This window comes from Ciconia boyciana, chromosome 6, assembly GCF_034638445.1.
Source record: "Ciconia boyciana chromosome 6, ASM3463844v1, whole genome shotgun sequence".
Lineage (NCBI taxonomy): Eukaryota > Metazoa > Chordata > Aves > Ciconiiformes > Ciconiidae > Ciconia > Ciconia boyciana.
In genome coordinates, this window is record NC_132939.1 from 29,977,743 (window position 1) to 30,004,185 (window position 26,443).

The following is a 26,443-nucleotide window of genomic DNA, read 5'->3' on the forward strand; positions in this document are numbered from 1 at the left end:
AATGGAGGTTTACTAGCCAGAGGGGTTCCCAGCTTGCTTTTCAATGTGATTGCAGCCATACTAAGCTTTTTCCAGGTATTCCAAAATGCTCTGCAAACAGTCACTGCAACTGAAGTCTGTATTGTTTCAAGGGAACAGCATAACCACTTTGACATACAGCTGTTTTATTTAATTTGACCAGATGGAGCAACCCCATTTAGATTGAGAATACAGCCAATCGTAACACAGTTTTTTTCAAGCAAGAAAAATTCTACTGTAAATATACAAGCTTTACACTTGGGAAGATGGAGAGGAAAATTTTATCATCAATGTGCAAAACTGTATAATCATTTATAATCATTCTTCCCAGCTGTAAAGAGTATGTCTTTTTTCAGTGTATACTGTCATATTCAAATGCTGGCTAAGTGTGTGTTTTGCTTTCCAATATGGACGATTCTCTTGGCAGGAGGGGGACATTCTGTAGCCTTTATTACAAACCCCTACTCCTTTAAACTATGGGTTTCACCCCCTCTGCAGGGCTGCCTCCAGTCCCTACCCAGGCCTGTCCATGGACAGCACTTCCATTAGCAATGACAATGACATTGGAGGGTGCAGCCCGTGAATCACAGGTAAGAAAGCTAAGGAGAGAAAACATGGGTCTGAATATAAAAGAGGGCTCAGCTGCTCAAAGCATGGTCATTGCGCCTTTATACCAGGGAGACATGTACACTGTCCTGCCAGTCTAGGGGAAAAATTGCTGTCGCTGTAGCAAAGTAAAACTTACAGGTCACAAGATGGCAGCATAATCTCACTAGTCAGGGTGACAAAATTTGAGGGATCAGGTCATTAATCTTCCTCAACTCAACCTCCTGTTTTGAACAACCAGAAAGTCCTGTGTCTAACTAGCTGGTGCTTCTCGGGGTCTAAACTACTATGTATATAGGTGAAACTATTATGTATGTAGGTGAAAATCCTGTTACATCACTTTTCAGACTAACCTATTTAATTTAAATTCAGATGCACTGAGATAGTGTTGAAATAAATTGCTCAGCTGGAGTTGAATACTGAACCAAAAATTACACCAGCATGTTATCTAACTAATCAATACAAAAAGCAACATTTATGGAACATTAACTTTGCAAAGTCTATGCAACTGAGAGTCATGTTTGTTATATTTTCCTTTCCTTTCTGCTCTTGAGAGCAAGATATTCTGAACGCTGCCTCAAAATACACATTTCTTACTGAACATTAATTTTTTTGTAGTAGTACTGAGTGAATATGTTCTCTGTGAAGAGCTTATTTAATGTATTATTCTCTTTCTGTTTGAGGGATATATAAGTAATCTGTATTCAGTTTTCATCTGCCTATTTGCCTGCCTCCCTCTCTGTCTCTGTCTCTGTCTTTCAAAGAAATCTGCCCATTCTTACCATTCTTCATGAGCTCTACCTTTCAAATGTGCAGTACTTGATTTGGAAAAAAACGAACTGTGCAAGGGAGGGATGATTCATCGCATCAGCCACCATATTATATAAAACAAAGTGATAACAACTTCTACTGAGAACATTTCTAGCAGCAATATTCCCACTTGTGAATTTAAATGCTTTCCTGAGGAATGTCTGTAAAAATAAATGGAGGTATCTGCATACACTTGGAAGGAAAACAAGCCATTAGAGCAAGGCAAGAATCTATCAATTTTCAAAATTCATTGCAATTTTTTTGTGGTGTTACTGCAGAATTAAGCCATAGATAGTTAGAAAGAATGTAGATAAAAAAGAATGTAGAATCATAGTTCTACCAGTTGCTTCCATCTACGAAGTGAATGTGATGTTTTGGCACATGTGCAAACTGTGCTTATGGGTATTTGCTTGACGAACTTACAGGTACGTTTTCAGAGGACGCTTTTGCAAACATTAGACTTTTGAACATATGCGGAAATTTCCAATGGTCATTGGCTTTGGTTTTGTATACTTGTTCAGATGACAATTGTTCTATCCAAGTTTACTGTCGCCAGTCATTATAGTTGACATCTGAGCATAACTAAGCTAAACTTAATAAAGCAAAAGAAAAAGGAGAAAATTCTACATTGCCCTTTCCATTAGCATGTAGTTTCCGGCCCAAGAAATTGGCCACATGGTGTCACTGTGTCTTAAGGTAGCAAAACCTGTAGCAATAAAGCCTTTAGCAATTCCAAGTTTTGAAAGTATCCCAGCCATGTGATATTATCTAAGGAGACACTTCAGCAAAATGGCAAGGTCACAGAAGCTTCACTATAGGAGTGTTTTAGGAAGATATTTTATACAAAGCATCTGCTTCCGAGCTCCTTGTATCTTCCTGGAATGCATCAGAAATGTTTTTAGCCCAGAAGCACTTGTTCTCCAGATGTCTGCATTTGGGAGCATGCGTGTATGGGAAGCTTTATCTGAAATTGATGCAAGTCAGAGATTTAAAAATTCAGTGGTGCTGGACTCATCCTACACTTCAGTCACAGTCCTTCTTATCATTTCCTTCTGTCTTTGTATATCTGAATAGAGCACAACATCCTTTGGCTCTGCTGACCAGAGGAAACTTGGCCTTATGGAGCTCAGAGCAATATGAACTGCAGCTCCTGGGATCCACAAAATGCCATTTAATCGAGTCCTGAAGAATGCTTTGCACAACACACCTGCTCAAGAGAGCTGTGCCAAAAGCTGATGTATTGGGTGTTTAAGGAGTTTCGTAATGTACAGCTATAGCAACACTGAGGGAAACAATTGTGTACATATACAGTATGAGCCTTAGCCAAGAAGATGATATCTGGCTCAGGACATATTGAAAGACTGCAAAACCTCATGCAGTAGTAAGTGTTGGTGTGTACTGTTTCTTCTGTAAAATGGTGAGTGAGCCTAGAGTATCAGGCCTTATGCTAACATCCTGATAGTCTGCATAGGTTAGATTAAGATTTTATAGAAAGGATAAATGACTGACTCTGGTAATGACTTACCACCCATGTGGAGTGCAAGGTGCTTTGTTTTTATTGCTAGGTAGTTGCAATGCTTTCCCTAAGTAGGTCAGCTGCTCTGCTTTGTATGAAGATTACTCTCTGCATAGCTGCTGAGAATGATAGTGCTGTTTTTAGGTGCGTATTTCTCAGTGATAGCTTTGCTACTGATTTTGTTTGGGCCAGGAGTTCACCTGTAATATACCTGTTTTGATGGCCATATCTTCAATTTAAGTGCACAGTCAAGTCATATTTAGAGTTATTTGGTCTACAAAGCATGGCTCTGTGAAAATTCTGGTGCCTTGGTATGAACTTTGGTGCAATGGTATGAACTGAGGAAATGGCTGTGATAGTCTGGCCTTGAATGTGACATGAGACTAAGTGCTAAATAAAACCTGGACTGTCAGATCTCACAGGCTAGAGTAGACCAGAGATGCCCTAGGATATGTGACTCTCTTCAAGAGACAGCAACAGCATACAGGTTTGGGTTCAGAAGACCAGAACACATTTGTGAGTGGCAGATTAAGTTGTGTTTTCTCTGTTACTTGCAGTGTAACAAAAGATTAGAAGTATGTTCAATGATGTTTATTTAGGAACTCTTAATTGAATATGATTTTGGCCTATGATTCCTCCCCTTTCCCCCTCCCCATTGCTTCTGTAATTACCTTAACTAGAAGAATTCTCCATTGGCCTCTGTGCTGGTGGTGGCCCTTAGGATGGGAGCTTCTGCAGAGGGGAAAACATGGTATGGTTCATCCCTGGGAGAAGAAGAACCTGAAGCAGAAAGTAGCATTGAACAGTATTGTGGAAAAGCAGATGGGGTCTACTGTAGGAGAAGGTGGTACAGGCAAACTTGGGAGTAAATCAGGCACATTGCCAAAACAATTTGTCCTTGTTCCGCAAATATTGGAAATTGCTGACCTCATTATCTAGACACAAAATGTCTCTTGGTAGTGTGCAAGGGAATTCTATTATAACTATAATTATCCTAATGGCACTGCTGCCATGATGATATATAAACTATAAACAGGAAAGGCTGAAACCCACTGACACAGATGAGATGCAAATAAAGGGCTGGTGCCTCTACTAAAGGAATATGAATAAGAAATGGAAACTGACTGAGGAAATCCCTCAAGATTTGCCTCCAAGAACTGCCTTCAGAATGTTTGCTCAGGGAAGAAAGGTGTGAAGAAGGGGAAGGATGTGTGTTTCCTCCCCTTGGGGTTTTATGAACCCCAGGCCCTGGAACCAAGGCTCCTTCTGAGACAGCTTTTATATGTTGCCCTGTACAATGTATTTTCTGGGAAGCTCTGTTACTCAATATTTGTTGGAAGAGGTACATTATGTATCAGTGCCAAGGGCATTTAGTTTCTAACACTATTAGACTACAGAGCAAGTCTCCTTGAAATAATGGGAACAGCTTGTCTCTTCATGTGAACCTTTTTTGTAAAGCACATAGACCATCACTGCCTATGGATATTAGTCAACTACAGGCTGCTAATGTATGTTTGAGATGTAAAGAAAAGCTTGATGCATGGAAGAAAGATTTTTAAAGCTAAGGCCAGCTATGGTTATTTAGTCTGACGTACACAATGCATGCATTTTTATCAGTAATTCCTGTATCAAGTTCCTAGTGTCTGATTGAGCTACACGTAAAAGACAATAATCCAATCTTGATTTAAATTTAGCTGTCATGTGGGAGGGAAATGTGGTGTGGAGGCTGAGAAAAGTCAGGTGTCACAATGTGAAAGGAAGGTGTAGGAGGGAAAATACATAGTTCAGCAATAATACAGGTTTCAAGGATCAGAAATTGAATTTATTGTCATTTATAGTACTGTGGCACTGCGAAAAGTCAACAGAGAAGTGAGCCCCATTTTGCTAAAAGTTCCCAGATAAGCTGTAGACCTTGCTCAGAAAAAAACCTGCAATCCAAATAGATTACATGTACACCAATGCAAACACCAACACAAGTGAGAAAATAGAAGTAAAAGGACAGGAGTTAAACAATAATTAATCCTATGAATAAAATGTGATATGTTTGGTTTTCGTGGGGAGCACAGAGGGGAGACTGGGCTAATATTTTGTGCATATTCCTTTGTCTGTTCTTTGGTTGTGCTCCAATTCATCAAACACTTGTGTACCTGAGGTGGCACTTTTAACAGGGAATTATCCTATTACTATCAGTTAGACTATTCCCGAGAGGAACATGTGCAAGTGTCTGAGAGGATCAAAGCTTTCAACTTTTTAAATGCATGAAATGATAACTACTAAATGGGTAGCAGAAAAGCTGGTATTGTCTAACCACAAAACCTACTAATGAATTACCAGTAGCTGCAGATCAAGAAGGTGTCTCTGAATCTTTTCAGCACATCTTTTTCCAACAGCAAACAGACAACTTTGAACTTTCAGAATTTTACTCTAGGTTGTTTTTTGACTGGCTGAATTTTGACTAGCTCTCCTCAGTAATCTGGAGTGGTGAGGGACAGGAGGCGTAGTGTAAGAGATGAGGATTTTACTCGTGCTTGGCACCACACAGATAGCAGTAAAAACCCCAAGATGCTCTGTCATCAGTATGTTTTGTGTGAGATACTGTCCTGACACAGACAGACCATGTAAAGGTGATGACTACATATGTCAGAAGGAAGGAAGTGAAGCTTGCATGAGCTTCCAGCACAACCAGAACTAGAATTAAGAAATCAAATAGGTGTTCCTGTCTCTAGAGACTGAAATGGATTGGTGTGGGTTCATCTGTACAGTTCTTCTTTCAGAATGTTAGGTATAAAAGGAGTAGCTAATAGACAGCTATTAAAATCTGTTCCCATTTAGGAAAGCATCAAATAGCTTTACAGTATCTTTGTTTCTTGGTTTTGCAATGGATCCCCTAATATATTCTGTTGAAGTTATTAATATAGACTCCCTCGTACATGAGTATATTGAATGAAAATTAAGCTGCCCTGCTCACTACTTCTTACAGACTGTCCCTGGTGCCAAGTGAAACCATTAATTAACTTTCTGACTCCCAGGTTATTCTCCACAGAGCTGAAGGATGTTTTGCTGGGGACAAGTGAACAGCATTCAGCTGCATCTGTAATAATGTAATACAACCATTCATTTAATTTGATTCAGAGCCACATAAGGCTAGACAATGTCCTATGTGGAACAAGAAGCGTCTTCAAGTATGAATTCAGAGGGTGGGACACATTTCTGACCCATGCTACGGCTGCTGGATGTTTTGTTGCTCTCTGGACCATGTGTAAAATGACATCTCCCATGATGCAGACACTTAGTGGGAAATACACTAAATTTCTCTGAACATCGACAGTGTCAGTATGCAATGTTTGGGTTCATAAATGGAAGGTGTCTAAAAGGGATGTTTTCAAATGATAATTATTTGGAAGAAGGACCAGTAATATTCTATAACAGAATCATGATAATTTTTCTTTGCATTTCTAGTTTGTGTTTCCTCTGAGTTGCTCCATTTTCCCAGATCTCAGGTGAACTGGCTGTTGCTACTTTCATTTCATGCTACAAATTAGTCACTAACTTGCATAAGATGTGCAGAGAATTTCTGACAGAGCCAAGGAGTATTCAAATGGAGTGGGGGATGCATTAACATTGCAATTCTCATTTCCTTGCTCCTCTTTTTCCTGTAAGCAAGAGCATGCAGTTGTTGCACAAGGCATTCTGTGCTCCACATATCTGTCCATGTTGTCAGCTGTTTGTGTATCAAGTCTGAGGAGGAGGAAGAAATATGAGGTGTGTTAGCAACAGTCAGGTACTTCCCATTCACAGTTTTAGCATACATGAGTAACTGATGTCTGATGAAGTGAGCTGATCATAATTTTTCTGATGCAACACTTCTCCTTTTGAAAATGTTGATCGGATTCTGTATTGCTGGGTTGGCTGGTTCTCCAGCTTCATGGAAACCTGCTTGGAAAGTTGTCATGCTGTCGTAAACCTTGTGGACCCACCTGGCCTGTTCTGCTGGCTACCCACCATTCTGTGACGCCATGACACTGCTGGCTTCTCCCAGTTACCAGGGGCTACCCCCTAGGCTGGTCAGCAGTTGAATGAGCTACCCATTATACGTCCTTCAGCTGTTGGCCAATTCCTTTGCTTCCAGCTTCCAAGATCTCTTATCTTCGAAGCTCCAAGCCTGCCCAGGTGACTGCCTAGCCACCCAGTAGCAAAACAGCTATGTAGGCAGGGTCCTGGCACGTGAACTGAGGCATCAGTTCAGAAATGTTTCAAAATCTTTCTTATATATGTGAGTGAAATATTTTTGGGAAGGGTGAGGGGAGGTGTACCAGCATGATTTCCTCTGTGGGATGAACATTCCAGTTCCCAGCACTGGTGCAGGCAAGTCACGGGACATTTTACCTTTTTGTGGTTCACAGCTTGCTTGCTAGTACTTGGCTGACAAATGCATTCAGTATGTGTGTGAGTACACAGTAGGGAAGACCAGCAATTAGTGGATTTGAATCATACAAGGCGAGGGTCTCTGCCACTTTGTAACGTATCTGTTGCATGGGGAGAGATTGCAGAGTACAAATTGCGTGTGTTGCAGAGAAGGCACCATTACTGGTTTATGCTCCACTGCATTGGCAGGCTGTGGGTGAGGCTTGATTCCTGGAGGTATTTATGGGAGAGGTCACCATCTGAAATCTAGTCTTCCATCAGATCTCTACCCCTGGAAGCTAGAGTCTCTCAGTGAGTGCATCTCCTCCAGCCTGGACTCTCCTGGGCTAGGACCAGGAGACCTAATTTTGGACCTTTCACACATAATCTGGATCCTCTGGGAAAGGAGGCAGTGTAGGTAGCTTATTTTAATGCTCTGCTCTGAACAGACTCAATGCCTCCCATGAACTACACTAAAATTTTCTGGCTTGTTGGCCGTATCATGTCTCACCTGCCACATAAACAATGAATGTTGGAGGCCTAAGGTTAAAAACACCCTAGTTCATTGAGATGCTGAAGGTTATAAATTTATGTTGGCTGTGGTATGAGTTTCTATTCTGGGTTCTCAGGTTTCAAGAAGCATTGTACAAAAATCTTAGGAGCTTCAGAAGTCCCAAGGTATTATACGAATTAAGAGGTTAAAAAAGATTTGTGCCTGTGAAAAATCAGTTTTCTACTAGAATGAAAACATTTTAAATTGCAGTGTTATGTTTTATGTGCTGCTGAAACAGAAGAATTAAAACAGACCTAATATGCATGCATGGGGACATTCAGAGATAGTATCAGGCTCCATGGATGACTCTGCCTTGGCACAGGTTAGCTTTTTTGAGATCAGCTGAGACACTCTGTTTCAAGTGCCAGACTCTCTGCTCACACTTGTCTGCCTTCTACACTGGGTTAAGGGGAGCAGGTGACAGAAAGCTGCTTTCATACTGCTGGAATAAAACTGAGAGTGCTCTCAGCAAGGTGAATTCCCAGTTGCACTATTAGGAAAACTTTCTGACTTATTTTTGTCACAAGAATGGTACAAATGGACTAGAAGAACAGACACATACCTAAACAATAAATTTTTCTCATCAGAAATATTGTCTATAGGGATAAGTATCAATGCAGAAGGAGCTTTTGTATTAAAATCCCCATGACTCTGTAGAGCCCTTGAAGTCCTCATGAAGTAGCCTTCTGCTCTCAGAAGTTATAATCCACCAGAAGTGAGTCACAGGATTCTTAATTGCTGTAAATAAGCTTGCAAGGCTCATAACTCATAATAGCTAAGTCAAACTCTGGTTATTCTGTTTTAAATTGTTCCCATAGCTTGGTTGATGTCTAGAGATTTTGTATTAAAAAAAAAGAAAAAAGACACAATGATGAACGTAAGTGAAGGAAGGGAAAAATTCAGTTTTCAATTTTGACAACCTTGCAGTAACTTTAGAATAACCATACAAAGAGATAGTGAAAAGCCCCACAACTTTCTGGTACTGGGGTCAATGAATTGTAATGATCCACTCGCAGGGATGTGCACTGAATTGTCTAATGTCTTTTCCACCTCTGATACTCATTTCCCTATGAGTCTTGATGCTTTAGGCAGCTCTTATGGACAATGCTATTTGCCCGTGGTCAGATTCCTACTACTGAACTCAAGGTTCCAGTAAGCTGAGGTAATGGCTACATGCCATTAAGGAAGGGCAGTCCTGGAAATTCCTCAGAAAAAGGAAAAGAGTCATTTTCTATTGCTTCAGCTCCTCAAATGAGCTTATCATTTGGCCAGAAGAGTGCCAGAGCCAATACTGGGGGGTAGGGCCAGAACTCTCTAAGCTTGGGTCTGGGGTGGGAGCAAGACCTCCTCTTTTAGTGATGACTAGCTCTTAGATGAGTTTTGCTGCAACATGAAACTTCATCCTCAGATATTTTTAAGACAAGCATTTTCAGATATTTACGAAGGATCCTGTGCCGGTATTCACTTCTTTGTGATAAGTATGCCTGCCACAAAGGCATAGTTTGCAGGTATTTCCAAAGCTACTGGTGATATACTTGGATGTATTCAGTTCACCCTGAATTGGCTGTTTATGTATTTCTTTGCCCTGTCTCTATGCTCAGATGAGTGGTTTTCCTACATTTACACTTCACTGAAGTCTTCCAGATTACTTGAGCTAGGACATAGGTTGGCTGATGGCTAGGACATAGGTTGGCTTTATTTAAAAAGCCTACCCATTAACTATACTAACTTACAGAATAACATAGTGAGGATACCTGCTACTGTCTTTAGTCTTATTAGTTTTGGAGGCTACTTAGAGGATAAGTTACTGCCAGGAATGAATGAATTGAACCCCTAATGGCTTGCATATTATTTGAAATAAATCATTGTATCTCTTTTATCCCTTTCTGAGCCAACATCTAAGGGCTGTGCTCAGGTAAAGGAGAACCTTGAATAAATCACATACAGGGCTGAAAGAGGATTTGACACAGCAACAGGCTTAGAAAGGAAATACTGCTATGTGTGTCATACAATGACAGTAACCTTTGTTTTTTCATTACTCTTGCCCAGTATAATAACATTCAGTAGCAAACATTTCCTTAGTAGGTCTTGCCCCAAAGAACTTACAGTTGTAGAGAGTGAAAGTCAATAGGAGAAAACAAGAGTTACTGTCTTGATTCTAAAAAAGTGACTATTAAAAAATACAAGAGGTTGGTGGCAACTAAGAAAGAAACCCTTCTTTTGATAATTTGAAGTTAAATACCATAACCATAAGTCAAGTCTTCCTGTCAGCCCAGTGGTGAAGTGTCATACTTGCCTAACTCTTCTGAGGTCTTTACTCAAGCAATTTCATACTGACATCAGTGTCAGACTATTTGACTAAGATCTGAAGATAAAGGTCTCAGAAACTGGCTTGAGTGGAATGACATTGAAATACCTTTCTCAATTATTTCAATTAGATGCTCTGCAATCACTTGGTTTAAAATAAAAGAACAATTTCTAAACATAAACACAGTGGGTTTCAACGTGTGGCTTTACATTGACGTGTCTTAGAAAGGTAGCACTCCAGTCCTCAGATACCCCAGGTAAGTAATAAGCAGCTTCCTCCCATCTTGAAGCTGTAAAGATCACTATCTTGCTGTATTTGCAACCACGCCTGCACAGTATCTAAGGAAATTAGTAGCTCTCCTACTCTGGCCAGGAAAAAGAGCCAGTGATACTGGCTTTACTGTATGATATCTTTATTTAAGATTGCAGTGGTTCAGGAGTTAGGAAGAGGATATAGGACCTTTTACTTTTCTGAAACAGGTTTAGATCTTGATAGCCAGAAGGATGGTTCATTTACAAATGCTGCTATCACCTGACTGCTACTCAGATAGACAACTTGGTATTTTGCTCTAATTAACATCAGGTGTGCTGAAAATGGTTGTTTGGAAAGTATTTAAAGATCTAAAATAATTTCACATTAGCTGTGTTGTTTTCCTCAAAAAGAATGGGGCGGGGGGGGGGAAACAGTAATAAATTAGAAAGCTTATATTTCAAAATTAAATGTTTCAGTTTTGAAAGGTCTCCAAATCTGGCATTTCAGAAGCTTTGCTTTATAGCTTCTAGTTTCACATGGCAATGTGGAATGGAAAAACAAAGATACTTTAATAACTTTTTTTTTTGTTTGGATTATTTTTTACAGTGGTTAAATAACCCAGGTATGAAAAAAAATCAGTTTGGGGATGAGCTAGGGAAAAATAAGGCTTTTTTCCTCAATTCCTGAGAACATTTTGAATTTTTTTGGTTTGATTTTGATTACAGACAATTATTTTCTCAGATTACTATGATTTTTGTAACCCAGCCACTGAGCTGAACAAGGTATGAACTGATTTATGAGGTGAGGAGAAAGCGACTGTCATCTCCCGTTGTCACTGTCTGGCACAACAAGAAGTCTCCACAAAGCTGCACAGTCTTCCACCTCCATCTCCTCAATGGTGTGGCTGCATCTAGCCCTAGGAAGATCCATCTCTTATCTCTACTTAACAGCTTTCATGGGATGAATAAACAAATGTTCTCAAACGAAATCACAGGAGATATATATTTATAGGAGAGTGTTTCAGTAATTGCCATCCTTGCTTGTGAAGCTGTTAGGATCAAGCACGGAAAGACTATGAAGACAGTGCTTCACTGAGGGCATTTTTTTGTACACCAAAGCTGAGAGGTGTTTGTATGAAATTTTGCTGTGCTGTTGCCATTGCTGGGGTAAATAATGAACACCACTAAATGAGTCTTGAGTACCTTTTGTAAGCTCTGTCCCAGTTAGCTTTTAAGTTTACGCCAGCAGTAGTATGATCCACTCACAGCCATTTAGAGTTGCTCCCACTCTACTGCTTGGTTTCTGGCAGCTCAGCTGTGACTGAGTAGCTTCTTGCAAGGGGCTGTTAGTGAACAGCCCACAGGGTAAGTTGCATGAAGCTGAACACTGTATTAATTAACTTCTATTTCTTGCATGCTGGGAACAGCATGGGCTTGCATTCCTTCCATTCTGATTCTGTTTCACATACTCTTGTGTGCATTATCCGAGTGCCAACAGGTGGGGTATGAAGCAATTTAACCTTAGTGTAATTTGATATGCCTTTTTATCTCTTCCCCCCCACCCCCCAGCTTATTTCCCAGTACTTTCTTAGTATTAATTCAGAAAAAAAAAAAAAAAGATTCAGTCATAAAGGTGGAATGAGACCAGCTTAATTAACCCATAAAATCTTTCTAGAATCCCTCTTCTCTTTGTCTCCTGAACAGCCTTTTACAAACTGAATCCATAGATATGGTGTTATATTTTCTGAATCTAACAACGCCACTGCTATAAGCCTGGCATGGCTATGTCCTCCCTATAACAAGGGGAGGGGGAGGACTTTGTGTACCCCCTTGAAGATATTGCCTACTATTTGTCTAGTTCGCTAAGGCATTGTGCTGTGCCCTTTTTGCTTTAGATTTAACCTTTTAGTTTTGTCCTTCCTTCTTTATGCAGTTGACTTTCTTTGTCTTACTTTCCCCATGCTGTACATTTTTTGTGTCTGTAGTAAGGCCTGACATCACGTAGCCCATCTCCCTCATGTCCAGGAGGAAATGGACGTGGCACTTGTCAGCGTGCTTGTTGACAAGCAACACAAAATGTTTTATGTATTTTGGCCATGCTGATTTACTGGAAACATTAACTTCTTGGAGGGGCTATTGGAAAAATTAGTTCCATAGCTCTCCAAAATAACTTTTGCACCTTGATTTGAAGACGTTCTGGGAGCTTTTTTTCTTCTTTCCTGTTCCATTAAGAAGTGGGTCTCCCTGCTGCAGCTGTTCTGTTTTTAATATGTTGCTCCGTTTCCAGGCAGACGTACCCCTCTTTGAGTGGAGTTCATTTTTCTCTGGCTGTTTTTCCATTTGCCTTCTCTTTAGGAGGTAAATTTGTCAGCCTACTATTTTTGTCTCTCAGTTTGCTACAGCAGCAGAACCTGTGATCAAAGCTGCAACAGCAATATAAAGGAGGAAAACCAAAACTCCACTCTGAATAAGAGCTTTTTTCCCTTTTTCTCTGCTTTATTTCGTATCTCTGGAAATGGGATGCTACAGACTCCTGTGTACAGGGAAGCATGGAGAAGAATGTTTGCACTGCAATCTTGACTGCTCCTGTAAAAATGTCCAAGTGAGGCTGTCCAAACAATGTTACTGCAGGAGGGCAAGACATGCTTGGTTAATTGCTCTGAACCCCAGATTGCTTTCTGATGAGTTTGGCTTATTTTTCTGGGAGTTTTGTAGCTGCCCTTTGATTTGCTGCACATACACAGCAGACCTTTACTTGAGATATCTTTCTTTTTGGTGTTTCAAAGATGGCAACCTAACTAAGCACTCAAGTTCTCACCCTGCTGCAGGTTAGCCGGCATCCAGTCCTCACCACTAGCATGGTGGCTGCATTGCCAGCCGCAGCAGAGTCTTTGTGAAATGTCAATTTGAGCTGTTGGTTGTCACTTGCATAAGCCCAGGAGCATCTGACTAGAACTGATTTTCAGTTGGTGACAGTTTTTTGCGGAAAATGCTTTAAAAAGTGGTTTAAAGGTGATGCACAGTGTGCATCTGAGTTTCAGGAAAAATTTAAAGCCAAAGATTTCAGGTAAACCTATTTTCCTAAACAATTATTGTGGTTAGATTTCATTTTTTTTTCTTCTCTTGCCAAAAACTAAACTCAAAACTACTGTTCAATGAAAATTAACTCTTGACACTCTCCCTTTCCACCAGTGTAAGGTGTCCACAGGTTGTTTGGTGAGGCTTGGTCCTGTCTGATATTACTGTCCCCCAGTGAGGACATATCTTACTGCAAACTTATGGTGGCCTCCAGGCCATTTCCATAATGGGGTCTGCATGACATCCAACATGAAACTGCAAGTGTGGATTAGGGTACAGCCAGAACAGATTGCCTGGAGCAGTGTCCTGACAGGCACCCCACGGGTTGTCTGTCAGCAGTCCACAGTAGGCATGGGAGAGGTGGAGGAAGCCATGCCTGTGCCATCTCCAGAGGATGCCTTAGGACCCACCGCTGTCACTAGCAAGCTGATGGGCGAATAGGATGGGAAGCTGGGAGATGTCAAGTTGTCATGTTCTTCTTACAAGAAGTGTGTAGAGGAGAAAAGCCCGGAAGGTATGCAGATTTCCCTTTCCCTACTAATATTTATCTCAATTTCACGAGCATCTCTGCATTGGCCAGGTAATCATCCAGTAGGTACTTCAAAGAAAGGAGGCTTGATTTACTGGTTGGCAGAAAGATTCCCAATAATATATTAAAACAAGTCCCTATTGTATGAAGAGCTGAAAAGAGCATTCGGAAATGGGTTGGTCTCCCACCAGAAATTTTAATAGATGAGATTTGGCTATCCCCTCCCTTTGATTTTTTTTCTGGAGTACTTTGTGGAAGAACTTAAAAGCTACTGAAAATTCAGCTACTGACTGGATAGATGGAAGAGATGGAGAGTGAAGGAAGACTTTCTGAACATGTCAGAATCCACCCAAAAACCTGGCAGGACAATATCAGGGCAATAAGAAATTGTGAGAGGTAATAAAGTGTCCGGCAAAGATGTGGTAACTGCAGCTTTCCTCTCACCTCTGACATTGCAGATCTTTCCCTTTCATACGTAGGCAGACTCTTCTCCACACAGAGGAGGCAGAGGGTGGAGCTCAGCGCCTGTATAAATTATATGTGTCCTTCATGTTATTTCAGCAGCAACAACAAGCTGTGAGCGTGTTTGTCAGCTGACAGGTCTGTTACCCAAATTGGGTTTTCTGTTGCTGTCGCCATCTTGCAAGCCCTCCTGTCATGGGGAGCCCACCAGCCAAGGTAAGAGAATTGCAGCTTCGCGCTTTGCTGTGGCCCGGCACCTTGCTGTTGGGACCTCCCTGCTCCAGTTCTCGTGAGCGAACTCCCTCCTCTTTGCATCTGCTGAGATGCGGAGACAAACTGCTGCCGGTGTGATGTGGCAGGGTCATCTTGAACTTTGCAAATTTACCGTTTTCCCCTTTTACCTCTCAGTAACTAATATGTAAGCGAGCTTCAGTGAAAACGCGGCAAAAATGTGGCCCTTTTCTTTTATCGTGAGTTGTACATGCTGGAGTGAACACCGGGAAGGAAGAGAGGGCTGGCCTTGATGAGTTTACCTCACTGTAAAATGAAAGTGCTTTAGCATGCTTTTCTCAGGATAGCACGTTTGTTGCTTGCCCCAGCTGAAAAAACTCAACAGCTTTTTCTAGCAACAAAGCATAATTTGTATTACTTTAGCTGCAGGGGGGGTTCTAATGAGCTATTTGGCTGATTTAGCTATCATCTTCAATGTAATGTTTACAGTGTCTGCGATTCTAGTGGAAGTATTTCATGTCTGGACACGAGTTTTCTAATAGTAAGTTCCAGTCAGAGTTTTTAACTGATAGTTTTCAGTATAAATCAACAGAATTATTAGCCAAGAGTTATTTTCTCATGTATATCTTTAAAAAGTAATGGACACAGTGTCTGAAATGGAAGATGTGAATTATTTACAAACTAAGCATTCTTTATGTATCAAACCCTATGTCAAATTTGGCAACAAATAAAAGAAATATGGGCATTCATGGGTTTTAAATATAGTGAGAAACAATGTTACATGCTATGGCTTGCAGAGAATCATTAGTCCTTAAGAATAAAGAATACTTACTATACTTGTGCCATGGTAATATTTGCAGGTGAAGTTAAAGATTCAGGAAAATATCAGTAGCTTGAACAGATAGCTCAAATGATAGATTAAAAATATTAAAACATTGGATGCTCAGGACAAAGAATATAAATTGTAAATGTAATGTACTTTCTGGATAAAACTTGTACCTAATCTATCGACCTGTTAGATCCAGAGCTAACTGCCTATCTTGGATATAAATATTATCTATCAATTTTAAATATCAATGTTGTATCTAATAAGATAATTCTGGATCTGATAGATGAGTAGGTCGCTTAGGTATAATTTTATCTAGAAAGTCTCAGTTACAGTGAAAGTTCTTGTATTTCGTCCTAATGCTGCAACTGCTATTCCACGAGTATAGACATACTCCTGGTTAATAGGCAACACAGCCAAAAGGTTAGAGTACAAGCATAGCGTCAGGTCAGAAAGCTTCTATTCCCAAGGAGGGAGATTCATTCAATACTGCAGGTAGTTCTGCCATTCTGTCAGGTAAATGCATTTTTCAGTATGTGTAAATTGGTAAATAGATATGGAAATCAGAACAGAGTAGTTTTGTCGGGGTTTTTTCTTTTATATTAAAAAAAGCACGTTGTTTAGAAAAGTGTGAATACTTTGAACTATCTAGGAAGACCTACTAAAAGTCTCCCAGTTAATTTTTTGCTGTTTAAAAAAACTACCAAATTGGCATAGAAGTGATGGACAATATTAATTTACAACTTGCTGTGAATACTTCTGATATTCATAACAGGGTCTTTTCTTCTGCTCAGACAAGAATAATCACTCTTTAGCAGTTTTATTTTGTGAACTACGGAATAATTTTTATGTGGTAAAAATACTCAGAAATTCTGTCAATACCAAGCCCTGAGGGACCCACTCATACATGTAAAGAGGTGACTGATAGAATATGAACAGGGGATGCATCCCAAATCCATAATGACTCTTGAAACAATCCATCAGTGATAACATGAAATTTACTGTTTATAAGTCAAATTAGATTTACTCACTAACTGTTCAACTTTCAATGATAAGATTTTGGATAATTGTGATTCCCAAGGAAAATGAAGCTTTCATGGTCATGCTCTGTCCTTCTATCCCCTCTCTTGGTTTTGCATATTTGTCCAGTCAGTCGCTTTTCCCACCAGAACTTTGCATTCCTCTAATTTTAATGAAAATGGGCAGCTGGTTGGAAGGGCAAATTGCTAGCAGTATTCTCACTGATGGAGGGGCTAATAAACTCAGCCCGTAACAGATGTTTAAAAATCTATGTGGAAGAGAGTACTTTGGAACCAGGCTGGTCATGAAGCTTTCTTGTAGTTTATAAGTTTATAAACTGGAGAAAGAAAAAGTAATCCGTGAAAGGAAGTAATTATTCATGTCTGAACGATATTGATAAAGCTGAGTGATAAATCCTACAGCTATTTACAGAATGTCAAAAGAGAGAGAGCAAACTCCTCTCATAAAACTTCATATAACTTGGTGTTACCCCATGGTGATAACTCTGCTCAGAAAACTGCTTAGGTTTGGTGTAGGGGGAGCGAAATGCTGAGATTCCAATCAGCCTTCCAACATGTACAAAACAAGGACTTTTTTTTTAAAAAGAAAAGAAAAGAAAAAAGAGGTGGTGATGGGAGGAGGTTCCCAGATTGCCAGGCTCTGCAGAAACTACCCCTTAGAAGAATAACTTTCTAGTGAAGGTAGCCATGAGATCTTGTTCTAGGAGCAGCATGCAGGGGCAATAAGGAGTGAAATCAAAGATACGAGCTGCTGGTAGGTTTTTCTACTTTCACTGCCATCCAAAGACCATCTCGGTAGGCTCCTCATTATTACTGAGCTTTGAGAAGATTTCATACTCTCAAAGTTGTCTTTTTGGGATGAAACCTTGAAGTGACTAACCACCTGTAAGCAGGAGAATTATGCATCCTCCTGAAGCTGGCTGACATACGACTATTCTCTGGAAGCCAGACAGTCGGCCAGCAAATGTGTATTATTACAATCAATGAGATGTTGGCAACAGATGTGAATTTTCAGTTTGTTAAGGTTTGTCACAGCTGTGGCAATTCTGTCATGCTAGTTTTATCTCCTGTTTATTGGCTTTTCTGTATTTTAGACCTGAAATGGCTCCTCCAAAACATGCTTTGAGAGTACAGAAATGTAGTTTAGTGCTAAATGCTATCAAGTGAAAAGAAGTTTGGTTTTTTGGTTGGTTTTTGTGTGTGTGTGTGTTTTAGCCTACTCTTTGGGACTCTGGACATGCTACTATTTATTGGTCTGGAGTGTTATTGTCTAGGATACAAACATATACAGGTAGCTGAATCCTGCACTCTGTTATTAGCCTCAATGTGACATTACTAATTTTCGAGCAGAAGTAGAACAATGCGCTTCTGGGAAAGCTACCTTTGACTCTGGATATTTACAGAGGGGTTTTGTTACTCTCAGTCTGCCTACGCAGGAAACTATTGTTCTCCCAAGGAAGTGAACTAAAAAGAGCAAGACCAGTACAGCTGCAAGACTGTCAAGGGCTGTCTGGATATGGTGTTTGTGCTTATCAGTTTGCATTAATCATGAAATTACACATTGCTCCTCATGTTATGAAAATAGCAAATAGTATCTTTAACCACAGTTATTTTTTCTAGAAGGGTGTTCTGGAGTGCCAGCACTTTTGGGCAAGGATGTTATTTTAGACCACTCAAATCAGATCCCAAAAGGCTGAAAATTAGCTCCTCCTTTTTCTGATGAAAAAAAGAATTAACCCAATTCTGGAAGGTTATCACAGGCTGGAGTAACTGCAGTCTTGGGAGCAGGATGGCTTCCCCTGGGGATTTGCACAGCCCATAGGGTTTTATTATGGCCACATTTAGCCATCTGAATCTGTTTATCTTTTACCCTGCAACAACACAAGGACTAAGCTGCACCAAATCAGAAGTTGTGAACAGTCATCTTTGATGATGTTTCCATCGGTGGGCAGATGTTGACATGTTTAAGGGAAGTAGTTGATGTTGAAAGGGGAAGGAGGAGTGAGGCTCTCTGGCTCTAGTAGGAAAGGATAAAAACATGACACTTATCACAACTGACAGTACTCTGATGATGAACTGCAGATGCACCATTTTTGTAAGCAATTACAAAATTTTCATCACAAAAGTTTCAAAGCAAATTGTATACCAACATCCATTTCTCCAGTGAAGGCAGACTCTGAGAATGGTTTGGGCTTCTGTTGAGCAAAGGGGAAGTTGATTACAAAATAACACAGAATTAACGTATTAATTAAAAAGTCAACCCTGTAATTGGCTACATAATCCAATATTTCATGTTAATGAAACCCACTAGGAATGCTGACTGAGTGTTCCAGTTGGTACTTCTATGTTAAACAATTATTTGCACAGGAAAACTAAAGTCAAATTCTTGCAGTGGGCAACTGGAATAATATGGAAGTGTCCTAACTGGAACTTGTCATGTCCATAATGCATTAAACTCAGAAGGTTTTGAATATGCCAGTTTCAAATTAGAGGAAAGCATAATAGAAATTATTCCCGTCACACAAGAACAAATGCATCTTGCATTTTTATACAAAAAGTGTTTCGATCAACCATCAAGAGGCCAAAAAAGAGAGTAATTGTGATTTTGTAGGTTTAACAGCAGGGTTTCTCTGCTCAGGGCAACTCTTGAATATTAATCTGAATTTAAAAAGGAAGTAACTTTAAAAGTGACATCATAAAATTTAATATTAAGCCTTTATTTGAACATGCTGATTCACAGTTTAAATGGTATCCATTTGATGTAACATAATTTACCTCTAAACAAAACTGACTGAAACTGAATGAAGGCTATTCTTATGTCCAGTAGTCCCCACCCCAGTTTAAAAGAATTTCAGATTAGCTGTAGTGAGTGACTCCTTCTATAGAGAAGTTCCTCCTTCTCCAGCTCCTTCTATCTCCACAGTTAATAATTTCAGTGTCAGGAAAATTAATCATGGTACTATCTTTCAAAATAAAATTGTCAAATTATTTTGTTACAGTGTAATGGGATACTCTCATTTAGACAAATAGATACAATGTTTCAGTCAATGTGTAGCTTAAGTTGCTATTCAGACTAATGGAACACTTCCAACATGGTGTGGGCCTGTTTTAATTTATTAGTGGTAGCAGGACTGTATGCTATTATTGCTTATTATTGCTGACAAGCCATGCTAATATGCAAAAAAATAGATAAAGCACTCAAAAGAAAATGAAAAAGAAACCTAAATGTTCCAATTTGAAAAAAGAAGGAAATATTTTCCTACTTTCAGTATTAAAATTGTTACATGCCTGTATATCTGCCTTTATTCAGGCTTATCAGAATGTCGTTTAAAAATGACAAATACTTTCTGGTCAGCTTAGGTTGGGAAGCTTAATTCTTTTTTAGAGTTAGGAACAAATAACTTTAAATAGGCGTTACAACGATAGCTTGCCTATGATAGAAATAAATCTCATGTCTGGAAGGGAAATGGTTCCATTCCCATTAGGTATTTTCAAGATATCTAATGATGTGGGATTCTGTGATATTATGCCTCCAAAGCAGGGCACTTTTTTCGTCATCTGAAGGGTCTCTGCTGGGTCTATGGCCCATTCACTCAAAGTCAGCAGTGCATTCCTGTAGGTGCCTTTGGTGAGCTTGGCCTACTTACAAGTGTCATGAAAATTTAGTGCTAGTTGGGATACAAAGTCAGAAGCTTTTAAAGCACTGTGGTAACTGCCATGTCCTGGCCCAGTGTCAGTGCTGTGCCAGGACCCAGGCAGGCAGCTGCAAGTTCCTAGTATTGCCTTCCAAAGGCCCATTCTTGACCCACCTGTGGCACAAGACCCTCAGCAGATTGGCAGTACAACCATCACCATGGCCATGCATACATCAGGTTGTATGAAAACAGGCACCTCTAGGGTGACTACAAGAGCTTTCCATACCATTGTCTGAGTCCATGTTTTCTTCCTCTGTCTTCACTTACTCGGGCTACTTAGCAAATAGCCCAGTGTGCAATTGTGCTATTATCTTAGCGTGGTGTACTTCCACTGGAGGGTGGTCCCCTCACTTCAAACAGACAAACAGCAAGGACAGACTGTCCCCTGTACTATTAAAAATACATATGATTTTTGTATTCTGAACTGATAAAACTAATTGCATTTGTTTTCTCTGCAGATGAAGTTTTGCCCCATCCACATGCTTTCTGTAAGAATCATACAAGCCAAGAACATCAAGTCAAGAGACCTATGTGAGTTGTGGTTTGATTGTGGTTTTAGTCACCTCCAGAGTTTACACAATGAGCAATGTTCTGAAGTTCTGAAGGTATACAAGCAACATACATAAAGCAGAGAAATAGAAGTACTAATGCCAGGGCTATAATTAGATCAAATGCCTGAGGTATCATTAGATTGGAGGACATATCTAGTGGCATTTCAGGGAACTGGTAAAAACCAAGACTCCCAGATGAATTTTCTGGGCCAATAAGGGAAGGTAGATGTTGTGAGGGCACTGCAATCTGTAAATCTGCTTGGAGGTGTTTGTTTTTGATGGTCATAATGGGTATAAATCATATCATGGACTGGAATTTTGCCACACAGGCCATGTATTTAGGAACCTTTTATTGAAATGTATCAATTATACATGATAATCAAAGGTAAACGACAGAATTTAAAAAATACAGTATCATTCGGGGTATTTGCTGTCCTCAGATGACCAGTCATGTTAAATTATATTGATAGTGTCTGGTTAAGGAGGGCCTTTGCAGATCCAGCCCTAAGTACATGCTGAACATGCAGGCAAAACAGACTTTTCTGTGGACTTTCGTATTCAACTTTCTTTAACTCATTATCTCACCCCCACAGCCTCCTATGGCTCCTTCTCAAGGTGTACTATGGACCAGCCATTCAGCTGCCATTTTTGCAGACGTCTCCCGTGGGTTCCTCAGTCAGGACAGAGACCTTGAGCTGCCTTTTCTCACACTCTTGAAACCTCTGGCCTCTGTATTCCTCTAGTGAAAAATGACATGTTCAGCCAAAAAAGCGTCTCTTTGCAGTGAGTCACTTGAGTTACAGCTGAGACCATTCGCATCTCTCCATGCAGGGCCAAGCACAACCTTGGCCAAGCCTGGATGCGAGGGAGACCAGAGGGAGCGAATCCCATGCTGATCGAGTAACTGCATGTCGAAGGGCTTCCTGTACTCCCGTGGCAAATATCACGTAGCAGCGCCCAGGGGTGCACACTATAAAGGTGGTAGTGTGACGAGGCCTGTATTTCTGAGTTTCAATGATCTGTTCTATTTACTCTATTGAAGGGACAGTTCCACTTTCCTGCCAAAACCTTGCGGGGCAATGTTATTCACTGCTTGATACCAGTCTGAAGTATTTAGGCATCTCTGGCTGCAGTAGAAATCTTCAGTCAAGTCCAGACTCCAGCTCTGAAAGACATCACCTTGGAGATTTCCTTTCACACCGTTGTCAAGCTTCACAAAGTAAATGCGGCTTCCCACCCTGGCTTTTCCCAAAGGATGGCTGCTCGAGGCACTGACTGCACTAACCATAAGGAGTAGATGTAGGCTGGAAGTGAGATGAAGATTTCCAACTTGCTCATGCCCTTGTGTTCTAGGTCCCACACCGGCCTTTAGCTGCAACAGATCTTCTCTAGTACCTAACCCTTCTAGACAGCCGTCATGTCCGCTCTGCATGTTTGTGTTGCTAGACTGAGCAAGCCAGTCTCCTCTGATCTTCTCTGTAATATGCGTTCTCCTTTCCTGTAATCATCCTAACAGCCCTTTTTGGAACTAGCTCTAGTTTCAGTTAAACTTTTTTAAACACAGGTGACTGGAATTGTAGGGAATATGCCTGATGGATGGTCAGTGGGTCTTTTATACCTTTCTCTTCACATGGGAAACACGGCTCTTGGCGTACTTTGTGTGTGCATGTGTACATTTGCAATTGTAGTTACCCAGGTATTAGTATACCAAGATGGTTTTCCTTGGTTATTTCCAACCGATGGTCTCTTTACTTATTAAAAAAAAAAGAAGTAGTATTTATTAGTCCCCAGAATCGTGGCCTTGCCCTACTTTTCATCTATAATATTAGCATTGGGTTTTTAATTTTTTTCTGCTGCAGTGACTGCATCAGACTGCTATGTGCGCTTGTGGCTGCCATCTGCTTCAAATGGAAAGCTTCAGACCAAAACCATCAAGAATTCTGACAACCCTGTCTGGAATGAGACTTTCTACTTTAGGATCCAGAGAGAAGTTGAGGTAGTAAAAAAGTAGAAATTTCACCATTTTGAATAGCTGGGAATCCTCGGTTGACACTCTGTTGATCAACTGTACTAAGTAACTTAAGAAAATGCTTTTGTAACAGAATTTGCAACTGCCCTGTTAGCCCAAAACAGCAGACATGTGGAGTAGTGTTCTCCTCAGCTAGTTATAGACATTGGTGATATAAATGCCTACATTTGAGATAGTACAGACTCCCTTTGTTGTCACCTGAGAGAAATAAGTACTGCTGTAGCATGCTTCATCTGGGCTATTTTGGATGGTTAATTTAGAAAGAGCTTTCCCTCTAGTGGTTGTAAGGGAAGGATGGAGGAGTTGCTGTGGAGTAGACAGCAAATTTAATCCTACCCTAAGCTGTGTAGTTAAGAGAACTTTGGGGATGAAGAAACTAAGTAAGTGTGTTCTTTGGGCAGGTTATCAGTGTGGTGCAGAGCACTGATGTCTTTTCTGTCTCAGGATAGTGGGAGCTCTCTGTTACACGTAGCTGTCTTCTACTCCATGATGTTTCCCAAGGTTGGGTTTAATGACAGTGTTCCACATCAGCAAACTCCTGAAGGAAAGCACAGGTTTCTTTATTCTTACCACTGTGCTAGTCAATCAGGTGCAAAAGTCTACAATTGTTTTTTTTGTTTCTGTGTAATAGCAGCTCAATAAGAGTTCTTATTTATTTTCTTCTGCTACCAGAACATTTTAGAATTGGCAGTGTGTGATGAAGATCCACTCACCAAAGATGACATGCAGTTCACCGTTCTTTTTAATGTTGCTAGAATCAGACCCGGAGAGACACTCCGTGAGACGTTTGCTTTGAAATCAGAGGTAAGGACTGAAAATACGCAGAGAGATCAGCAAAACCTCATTGTCCACACTGGCTTTCATGTTAAGTGAGGTTTGGGTCTGCATAAACAGATATCCATATATATTGGTATCATTATCAATATTTCATCAAAACAGATATCATTGTGCTGGATTTTTTGTGACCTCATTAATCTCTTTTCACAGATTCAGAAAATGAAGCTGCTTCTCTCTCATGCCCACCATCTCTGTGGGGGCAAAATATGTTAATAGCTAGCATCTGTAAATAGTAATTTTTATCTTTTATAATCCGAATAAATAACTTCCTTGGCTTTTGGCTTTATTCCACTTTTGCCATGCTGAGAGGACATTTCCTCTTAAATGGCAACTTTTATTAAAAATATGAAGACAATCCAGTCAGCACTTGAATTAAATGATTCTTTCAGGCTTCTCCTATTGGTGTTCATGCTGGGTTTCCTTCTAGGTGATTCAGGTTTCTCTGGCCATAGTAGAAGGATGCCTGTTCTGCTGACATCTTTGGTATTCTGTTGAGAAGCCCATAAAAGAGAGTTGTCCAGAGAACAAAGCTGGGGTAGGTCTGTGACAACTCCTGGGCTTGTCTAAGCTGTGGCTGAGGTATTGCTACATGCTCATTGCAGGAAGGAGACAGTCCATACCCAAAAGAACAACTACTTCCCTAAATTCCGAAAGCTGTTAACATGGCTCTTCCTGGTGACTCTGCAGGCTGGTGCCATGTGCTTGTCAGCCAGTGGGTGAGTCACTGGGAAATATAATGATTCAGTAACCATCTCAGTCCAGAATACTCTTGCCTACTTCATCTCTGCTGGATTGAGTGTGAATATGATTTAAATAGTTCGTACATGGAAATGACAGTGGCATTAGTCCCATTTGTTGCTGGGCTTCAATACCTTTCCCCCCATGCATACCATCTTTGCAGAAAGCCATTATATTCCTGTTTCAGTCAAGCTTTCCCTCTGTGATTGTATCTTCGGAAATATGTATAATTCTACATATCCCACAATGGGACAATATTAATCTTCCCAAGGCTGTGGTTTCCATTGCAATCTCAGCTTCAGAAAGAGGTAACACACAGCTTTTTTGGTAACATTAGTGGAAGAGATGTCAGCCATGGAAGTGCTTTTTAAATGTGTCTATGCTGCCAAATTCTTGCAGCCTCCAATAATCCATATTTATTTTACCCATTTCTTTTTAGAAAGAGAGGTGCACTAAGAAATGGGAAAGTTTGGAAGTGGAATTCTGGATGGAAAGAATGTGAGTAAAATTCCAAAGCTGAAAGGTATAGATCTGCCAGGGAGCAATGTCATCTCAGAGAAAGAGGAACTTCTTCCAGCTCTTCCTCCCAGCAGTGAGCCGAATTACTGTTTCAAACTCTTTTTTTCAACTTAACTTCCCCAGCTAATTCTGCCTTTCAGTGTATTTCATACAAATCTTACCTTCTGTTCGACATGTATATCCTGATCGTGGAAATGTACTAACATTGGCACGATGTGATAACTTGTACACAAGATGCATGTAAAACTTAGCAGAGGTGCTCATCAAGCTGTTAATATTAATTGAACAATGCCTAGAACACTGTGGTGTTTCTAAAAGACCAGAAAACTTGTCTCGTATTATTATCACGATATATACATAGAGTTATGTAGACAGTATTAGAAAAGTCACCCATTAGGTGATAGCTTAATTAAACTGAAAAAACATACCATCAACAAATAATAAAATTAAGACCATCCCTCTCAAAGTGGTAATCAACATTGTCTGGAGGAGAACAAATCCCATAAGATAAACTTTATGTCTCTTTTAAATGCTGTCACAAGTTTGGTTGGAAAAAAAACCTAAACTACACGTTCTGGCATATTTGAGCTTAGCATTACCAAAAAAAGGAATATAGCCCAGTCAAAACTGACTAACTGCATGATTAGAAGAAGGAACTGTAAATAAGGCTTCTTATTCTTAAACATGGAAAAGCTGCAGAAGAAAATCACTGGTGTTCTTGGTTAATTCCTCCCACAGTGAAACTCAAGAAATTCTATTTAATTTCTCTATGAGAGATACCTTAAGAGATAGTATAAGCATCTCCTGTGAATGTGGAAGCAATCACAGCCAGATATATAAAAAGGACAGAATGAGATGCAGTGCTTGGAAACTGGACTGAGTAGATTCAGACTAGAAGTAAGAGGAACATATTTCACTATTCAAGTTATAAGGCATGTGGGGGATTCTCCATCCTTGGAAGTCAAACCTAGTTATTTACATTTAAATACATTCTACAGCTGAAATAGAAGTTTTAAGGCTGGAAGTGGTGCTTAGTAAAATACCCTGGACTTTACATACTACGTTATAAGATTACATACTACATAACTTTAATGGTCCTTTCAGATATATGAAAGCACTTATGAGTGTGTGTAACATGATGATGTTGGAGTATTGGCCTTAATGAGAGATGCTGTTTGTAGAGTCTATAGGTTACTCATAGTATTAACTAACTACACCCATTCAGTGACAGACCTAGGTCTTACAAGGTAAAATGTCTGGGACAAAGACTTTCTATTACTTACCTCTGTGTTTTCCAGTCATACATACAGCACAGAGGGAGCTAATTCTTAACTTGCACTTCATTTGTGATCAGTTGTAAATTATAATCTGGAACAGTCAGAAATATCTTTCCTAATAAGTATTTGCAGAATACATTAATAGTAGTCTTTGGTTTCCCCAAG

General features: G+C 40.0%; 1 protein-coding gene across 9 annotated transcripts in view; it reads left to right on the forward strand.

Moving 5' to 3' along the window:
* Positions 1-26,443, forward strand: part of LOC140652712 (cytosolic phospholipase A2 beta-like) — a 118,584-nt gene that overhangs the window by 9,693 nt on the left and 82,448 nt on the right. For 7 of the 9 annotated variants that reach the window (XR_012042927.1, XR_012042928.1, XM_072863869.1 and 4 more), the window contains 6 exons: positions 517-608; positions 20,786-20,858; positions 21,921-22,097; positions 22,738-22,874; positions 23,580-23,711; positions 24,922-24,980. Coding sequence is in view for 7 of the 9 variants with exons in the window: in XM_072863869.1 (XP_072719970.1) it covers positions 517-608; positions 20,786-20,858; positions 21,921-22,097; positions 22,738-22,874; positions 23,580-23,711; positions 24,922-24,980 (670 nt within the window). In the remaining 2 variants the exon portion in view is untranslated. Of the gene's footprint in view, positions 1-516; positions 609-14,634; positions 14,752-20,785; positions 20,859-21,920; positions 22,098-22,737; positions 22,875-23,579; positions 23,712-24,921; positions 24,981-26,443 lie in introns of those variants that run through there. The other 2 variants (XM_072863870.1, XM_072863871.1) reach the window with 2 other exon arrangements.